The sequence below is a fragment of the Sinocyclocheilus rhinocerous genome, unplaced genomic scaffold (genome assembly GCF_001515625.1).
Source record: "Sinocyclocheilus rhinocerous isolate Xijiao unplaced genomic scaffold, SAMN03320098_v1.1 scaffold185, whole genome shotgun sequence".
Lineage (NCBI taxonomy): Eukaryota > Metazoa > Chordata > Actinopteri > Cypriniformes > Cyprinidae > Sinocyclocheilus > Sinocyclocheilus rhinocerous.
In genome coordinates this window covers 1,812,548-1,821,000 of record NW_015662163.1, presented here as the reverse complement: position 1 = coordinate 1,821,000, position 8,453 = coordinate 1,812,548, and the positions used below count along the sequence as shown (strand labels likewise).

The 8,453-nt window shown below is 34.4% G+C and overlaps 1 protein-coding gene and 1 long non-coding RNA gene across 4 annotated transcripts in view; one reads left to right on the top strand and one right to left on the bottom strand.

Moving 5' to 3' along the window:
- The window catches only part of LOC107727618 (uncharacterized), a 17,466-nt gene extending 16,151 nt beyond the window's left edge, over window positions 1-1,315 (top strand). The window contains exon 3 of the long non-coding RNA XR_001638376.1: window positions 1,305-1,315. This is a non-coding gene — a long non-coding RNA (uncharacterized LOC107727618). The remainder of the gene's footprint in view (window positions 1-1,304) is intronic.
- The window catches only part of LOC107727612 (triadin-like), a 49,313-nt gene continuing 41,498 nt past the window's right edge, over window positions 639-8,453 (bottom strand). For all 3 annotated transcript variants that reach the window (XM_016537534.1, XM_016537535.1, XM_016537533.1), the window contains 3 exons: window positions 5,939-5,968; window positions 2,769-2,813; window positions 639-1,917 (listed from right to left, as the gene is read on the bottom strand). In XM_016537534.1, the coding sequence (XP_016393020.1) occupies window positions 1,748-1,917; window positions 2,769-2,813; window positions 5,939-5,968 (245 nt within the window). In that variant the 3' untranslated portion in view covers window positions 639-1,747. The remainder of the gene's footprint in view (window positions 1,918-2,768; window positions 2,814-5,938; window positions 5,969-8,453) is intronic.

Sequence of the window (8,453 nt, the reverse complement as noted above, 5' to 3'; positions counted from 1 at the left end):
TTTTTACTAGTGGGTGCAGGACATTATAGTTCATTTATGTAAAGTGAGGATATCAAAATAAACTAAACTGTGATATATTATACCCAAAAATTCTTCATACAGTGGACTACCAGTAAAATTGATACAAATTTGTGTCCAAAAATTATTCAGACCGAGTCTGGGAAAAAAACTGAAGTTGAGGTTTTCATGAAGCTGGGTGACAGCATGCTCAGGAGACTACAGGCTGTCATTGAGGCTAAGGGTTGCCCGACTAAGTATTGATAGTTGTGTAAATACTGTCATACTAACAGCTGTCTGAATATTTTTTGGTTGATTGTAATCTATTACATACCTTTCTATCAGAATTATCTAGCATTATCAAGATGAATTTGTTCTGACACCGTTTAACTCTGAGTTCTTGTCATATTTTATTACCATTTTCTAAACTATAGCGAATAAACTGTGATAATGTGAGAAATGTTGAAGGTGTCTGAATAAATTTTGGTTTGACTGTATCTATTTGATAAATTAAGTTAACCAACTAACATTATACATACTCTTTTGGTTTCTGTACCCAATATTTAAAAAATTTACAAATGCAATAAAATATTGGTATCGGTACTCGGTATCTGCAAGTACCAAAAATAAAAGTATCGGTATCGGGCGAGTACTGGAAAAAGTGGTATCGGTGCATCCCTATATTTTAGGCCAGGCCTTGAATGCAGCTAATGTGTGTATCTGCAAAGGGTTTGGTTTGAAAAAGGCTGAAGACCGCTGATCTAGGAAAAGAGAGAATACTATGGCATGGCGGACAAACACTATATTTACTGTATACTTTACACAAGTAGCACAATTGCTACTTGAACATTTTGATTTGACATATTCATACACTATTCAATTCACTACCATAAATCTAATAACCTCCAATAAGGGGTTTCAATTAACTAAAGAGATACTCAAGAAAAGTCTCAGTCAAGTAAAATGAAAGCCTTCCGTTATTTAGAGGCTGTAGGCTTTTGTGTGCCTTCATTTCTTAATGTCTCTTTCAATTCTATAAGCATGTAAGCTCTTTTCATTGGTTAAGATAGAAATCGGATTCGGTCCAAATGGCGTCCTCCTGTTTTCTAATGGCCATGCATACAAATGCAGAGAGATCGCAGACCCTGCTAGAACCCAGACACACTACACATAATCGTATTAACAGTGAGTCAAAGGAAATGGCCTGGGCCAAAAGATAAGGCCCTTAGTGAGTGTGTGCTCTTAGATTTCTTTCTGTAACGGGATCATATACTCTGACATAGAAAAATAAATATCTGAATATTTAGATCAACACTTAAATTATTTAACCAGTTTTAAATTTGCTTCACCGCTGAGTAGTCTTATGTACAATAAGAAAAAAAAAACATCAGAATCTTCCCTGCAAAAAATGTAAACAAATGATTTAAGATCTCAAAGAAAAAAAAAAGTAAATCTGCCCAGGTACACAACATTTCTTTGGCAGGTGTTTATGCATTAAATATATTTCAAAATGTACATTAGAATTTATTTATATCTCTTTTTTGTCAAAATTGAGAAACTGGTCAGATTCAAAAATCACTTATGAAAGTATGGAGAGCGTCCATTGAGAAACCAGGGACCTCTACTCATTATTTGTTAAAGTTTCTGATGGTTTAGGAAGATAGCTCTTGAGAGCCCAGCAGCACTATGTTTTTATAGCAGTTCATAAGCAGTTTGCACCTGCCAGGGCCAGACGGGGTCTGTCGTCCAGTTACTGGCCAGCTGCACGGGCTTTCTGCTGCAGTAATGCGGCCCTCTGCTCCATCATGGCTCTCATCATGGTGGGGTTAATAGCTGGATTCATAGCAGGGGACATGGGCCGCAGTGGATATTGGCTGGATTTTGAACTCATTAAAACACACTGGAAGTACGGTATCTTGCCTGTAATACAAAGAATGAATGACTACTCAGTTCTGAGGTCGTAGAAAATAAAATAAAATAAAATAAAATAAAATAAGATAAGATAAGATAAGATAAGATCAAATAAAATAAAAAAAATAATCCTGATCAAATATATACTTGTAAAAACACATTTATATATTTATTGTAATATCAAAAAAGAGTTTAGTTTTGTAAAATAAAATAAATAAAATAAAATAAAAAACTGTAATTTCAAAAAAGAGATTTGTTTTGTATAATATTTATTATAATAAAAACAATTATTATATAAAAATATTTTCATATTTACACATACATGCATAATAAATAAACACACAAACTCCAGGTTCAAAAATAAAATAAAATGAAATAATAATAATAACTGAAAACTATTGTGTCTCTATTTATATAAAGTTGTGCTTGGGGTTTTTACAGCAACAGGGTACATCCTGAAGATTTCTGTAGCCAAAAACAAACAAATAAACAAATAAGCAGTTCTAAAAATACATGTATTGATTTATTGGTCCTGTATTTTTATAATTAAAAACTATTCAATATTATAGAAATAGAAAGAAAGTATTTATTATTGTATTAAAATATGCCATATGACTAAGTAAATAGATCACAAAATCCAAGTTCAAACAAACAAACAAACAAACAGAAAATAACAATATTGCGTCTAATCTTGTACTTTAGGTTTGTCTGGCAACGGGTTACATGCTATGCAAAATTGCATATTGCACTGTAACATGATGTACAGTGTCTACAATTCCTTTACAGAGGATTTCTGTAACAAAACTACTATAATGCAATGTTTGGTGTTGACAAGTTCAGCAGAATTAGATTAACTTTACCTGGCTTTTTGCCTTCTGTGACATTTTCCTCTGCTTTCAGGTCTTCTAATTGAAATAGAGAGAGAAATTTAAAAAATGGACTCATTTCAATATATGATATAAAGTGCTGCAGAAGCAAATCTTTAAATGACAGGGCAAGGACTTTCAGTTTAGTATAGAATATCTGTTAATGTGACATTTAGTTATCAGGGTTGTTATGAGGTGACATGACAAAGCAGTTGTCAGAGGAATGATTTTTACATGCAGCAGACCACGATATCGGCAAATACCCACTGAGGCAGAGACGAAGACTTGAATTTTAAAGTAATGGCGACCTTCAAAAGTTACTTTAAATGGATGAAAACCAGACTTGAGAATAAAGTCACTTGAGACCTTGGTGGGATTTCATATCTTTAAACTTACAAGGAGAAACACATTTTTATATTAAAATTTCTTGGTCAACTATAGCATAAGAAATTGTCATCTGAAGAATAAGTGGCACTAAAATAACACAAAAGTTGCATTCGCAGGTGAACTGAGGGGATAGTCCTGATCAAAGCAATTTGCTGTCGCATGATGCATTACATGCAGAAGGAATCAGAAAATAGACATAAAAACTAAGGAGGAAATTCAGAGTGAACTGTGCCCGAAGACAACATGTCTAAATGTTGGCCAGATTAACTTAATCGGTTTTCATAATCATCCATTTTTGTGCTGTTTTCCAAAAAAAATATCTGTACTTCCTTAACCCTTTTAAAGTCTGACATATGAAATACGTTTATTGAACCTTCTGACAATATTATTATTATTATTATTATTTTTACATTTATTTATTTTATTTTATTTTTTAATTTATTTTTAGTTGAGTTGAGTATCATATTTGATACATTAGGCTTTTATGGCTCATCTACCACAATATAGGAGAATATCGAGCTCATATACATACACATGAAGAGGGAAAAAGTGCTTCCATTTTATTCAGAGGCACAAACTGAGCAAAAATGTGCAATTTGGTGCAGTTGCTGATATTTATACAGCCAAAAAGTAAGATGAAATTCTAATTTGTACGAGATCTGTCAATATATCTCCCAAAAATTGTCTAAGATCATATTTAAATGCTTAGTTTATGAATAAAGCTTTGTAGTTTTTTGTGTGTTATTTTTTATTTTATTGTTGTTGTTTTTTTTGGTTTGTTTGTTGTTGTTTTTTACACATAATGCAATGCAATACAATGATGACTGAGAGATAAACAAATAAACATTCTTGATGTATCATATTAGATACTGATATTTTAGAATGATTTTCTAAAAAAAAAACGATGTGTGGATAATCAAGTAAACCTAAGCTGCTTAATCAAGTGATTATTCACCTTGAAATAGTAACTATATAAAAGTGACTTATGTTTACTTCCTAAAAATCATTAAAGATTTCACAGCAAAAAGCCATGTGAAAGTTTTACCGAAAGGTCTTTTACTTGCTAAAAAAAGTGCAAACTAGCAATCAGATGACAGAGGGAATGTAGTAGATTGTGAACAACAGGTTTTTCAGCTAAGTTTTGATCATGTTAATAATTTAGAGGCCTTGGAATTTTGTGTATGAAATATGATACAGTAGGCTTTATAGGGTTAAAACAATGTTAAGCAAAATTTAGTGAGCTCTTGCATAATGTTACTTCTTAAGTAAATTTATCTTGTTTTAAAGGAGTCATATGATGCGTTTTCAATTTTTCCTTTCTCTTTGGAGTGTTACTAGCTCTTGGTGCATAAAGAAGATCTGTAAAGTTGCAAAGACTAAAGTCTCAAATCCAAAGAGATATTCTTTATAAAAGTTAAGATTCAGCCACGCCTACCTAAAACGGCTCGTTCTAACACGCCCCCACATATCTACATCACTATGTGGGAAGATTTGCATAACGCTGCCCAAATGTTCACGCAAAGAAAGAAGGCGTAACTTTTATTCTCGCTGTAGTATTGTTGCCACCGCCATGTCGTGAAGGCGCTGTGTGTTTCGTTGTGAAAGCGAAACTACTTTGTTTGGCCTTCCAAAAGAGGACGATATCCGCTTCGTTTTGCCTGGAGCTGATCCGTGCTGGTCGCTGAGGAAATCAACTTCGCGCTGTCGATCGCCGGATCGGCTTTCACCGTGGACGAAGTGGAGTCCAGCCCGGGGTCGTCACATGTGGTTGCCGCAGGCATCACAATATGGTAAGGGACGTAACATTTCCGTCACACGCTTGAGGAATTCGGCCAATCACAACGCACTGGATAGCTGGCCAATCACAGCACACCTCGCTTTTTCAGACCGATGAGCTTTGTAAAAATCGAAGCGTTTCAGAAAGGCGGGGCATAGAGGAGAAACAATAATGTACAGTATGTGGAAAATAATGTGTTTTTTGAATCTTAAACCGCATAAACACATTTAATTACACCAAATACACAAAATAATGTTCTTTTTAGCAGCATCATATGACCCCTTTAAGGATACTTACTTATTTCTACTGGAAAATAAGACAAACATACATTACTTATGGTTTGCACTGAATAGTGCCTTGTTAAATTAGACTGCAAGTGGTTTGCGAATAAGACCCAGGGTTTTCACTGAAAACACGCACTAAAGTGGCCCAACGGTTAGGCAATTTGACCTTCAGTCTCTAACAAGCAAGTGAAGCGATTTGTGTTGTTAATAAAAGTAGGCAGGCATTACAGTAGAAGAATGACATTAGTAGTTCACACAGGGCCAACCAGCCAGCAGCATTAGTGTATTAATAGTTGCATTTAATTTGCAATTTCACTAATGCTGTTTAAAAATAGTTTAATCTCTCTGGTTTGAGTGGGAACCTTGAATAGTAACAATGTGGTTCATTTGATTGATTGATTGAACGGTGAAGTTAATACATCCGGTGAATAGGGAATTGTACCTCAGAGTCGCCTGGAAGTTTTTGAAGTTCTCCCAAGTTCTATAATATGCAGGTACGCATGATCACTATGAATGCTTAGCAATGCATTTCTATAGTCTGCAGATGTTTCAAACTGCTTACATAAATGCATGCATTTGATTATTGCTTATGACTTCTGAATGATTAGGTACAGCATTACTGTATATGAAGCAAACAGGCTACATTTAAACTCAAAAAGTAGCTTCACACCATACTCGTCCACACCTCATGGGTGTCAGAAAACATCTGAACTTACTTGCTGGTGCCGGTGCCTCGGCTGCTTTCTCTGAAGGCAGAAATTTGAGGACAGAATTGTGGTTAGCAAAGATCAACCTGAAAGTGATGGCAAAACAGGGGCTCTGTTCCAAAACCTAGAGAGATGTCTTGCTGTCTTATTAGGCAGCATTCTAACTGAAATAGGACCTCAGAAGTGACTGACGGCATACAAATAGCGCTCCACATGGAAGTGACTAACCAACTGATTGCAAAAGAGTTTGCAGTTAACACATTGCTAAGCTAACAATGCAGTACTTCTAAAAAGATACAAAATAAATATTAGATTTTTTTTTCAACACTTCTCTGTATTAACTGAAATATATTTATAAACCACTTTTCCACTAAGCTTCATTCTGGGGTTGCTTTCTCTATTTCACTGCACTACATAGACTAAGTTGATTAGTTTATATATTAGTTAACTGTGTAATCCAAATGAGTAAAATTCATGCAATTCAAGTACATACGTAAATCTTAAATTTATGCCTAATTATTATTATTTTATTTTTTTTGTAAAATAAACATTGATTTTCAGTAAATATTTACTCACCCTAATGTTGTGGAATACAGGAAAACAATATAATATAATATATAATTAGAAAATAAAATAATCAATGATTATTATATAATCATTAAAAATACAAAAAAAAAAGTTCAACTCAGATGACATGAGGGTAAATAAATAATGATAGATTTTTCATTTTTGGATGACCAGCCTGGTCTCATGTATATACGTAGGTATTAATACGTAACATTTACAAGTACAAAACGTACATTTTTGTACGTTTTTATTAATGCTAAAACGTACAATTTAGACGTATTTCAACGTTTAAAACGTACAAATAGCTACGTATTTTTAGCTACAAAACGTACAAATATTTACGTATCTTTTATATCATTAAGATATTCGTATCAGTGCATTTTTATCATTTTATCAATAAGCGATTTAGATTTTTAGACCCCTTAACCTACCCCCAAACCTAAACCTACCCATTTTATAGCGAATATGAAAGGATATAAAACGCAAATGACCGACATATGCAGGAAAATAACCATTTTAGTAACAATATAGCATTAAAATATTTTTATAGTCTCTAATCCCACTCCTACTTATAAACCTAAACATTTCTGTACAGTATAAGAAAAACATGACAGACAGATGCCATTACAATCATTTATTTATTGCAAAAATGTCAAAAGCAGCACCAAATGTAATCCAAATGATGCGTTGCACCCGCAGTCCTCTCTGGCGGAATACAGTAGGTTTGTGTGATCCAGAGCAGAATTTATGTTGTTAATCGCTGAAAATATTATCCAGATAATTTTCCCGATCCACTCCGTGAACTCGTGAAGGCACGCGCGCATTATTCAAACACACCTCACCAGAAACACGGCATGTCGCAATCTGTGACGAAGGCAGGCGATAGCCAATGAGCGTTCGATTATCCTGCCGTAAAACCTGTCGTTTGAAGCGGCAACATTTGAATTTGTAAAGAGCGCGTCAGTCAGCACGGGCTTTGCTGCTCACGGTCACTGGACTCGCTGCTCGAGATGGAGAAGAAGATCGCCGAAAAAAGGCTTGGATTTGGGTCTGTTCCTCACAGTCGTATGGATTCGGAAGATTTGGATTACAGCGCACTAATAAAATTGTTTCATTTCGTAATTATGTTGTGGATTTGGCGTATTTTATAGTTCTATTGTCAGTCACAGCATGTCGGAGAAAACGCCTTTTCTGGCCCATGGCAATCAAAGTAAACATTACATGACAAGTAAAGGTTAAACGATTGCAGAAATGTTATTTATTTTAAGGTTTAAACTAAAGTCGTGTTTAACATTATGTAGGCATATTCTTGGAAACGAGCTGGCAGCAGAAATCACACAACAAAACGAAATGTTATCATTTCATAAGTAAAAAACGTACATTTAACGAACAAAAAATACTCCAAACGTTTTTCTAAATTTACTTTATAAAAAAACTAAACGAAATATAATCACTTTTCCATTACATACAAAAAATAACTATTTTAATAGCTGAAACAGTAGTATAAGCTTTTTTTGGGAAAAGGGGAAAAAGACGGGCTAGGGCCGATTTGAGACTCGTGCAGGGCTCTAATTCACTTCATCCAATGCTGTTTTGTTCTCATCTGTGAGCATGCTCTTGATATATGTATTTTACCATTTTGTTGAGTTTAAAACGTGTGACACTTTAACAAAAAAGGAACGTAAAGGTTGATCTAGGAAAATGTGTGAAAATATATAGGACCCCATTCCTATATTTTGCCTGGGGCCCCCAATTCACTAAATCTGCCCCTGATTGTAAGTGATGGAGTAGGCTACTATTTTATGTTTCAACGATTTGATCGCGCTGGCGCCTCATGCGCACATATTCATTGCAAACGGCCTGTTCATTATTAAAATAAAACATAGAATCACCAATACAGATAAAATGTTACACAGTCAATTTAAATAATCTGTATTATAGTCTGTGCCGTACAGCG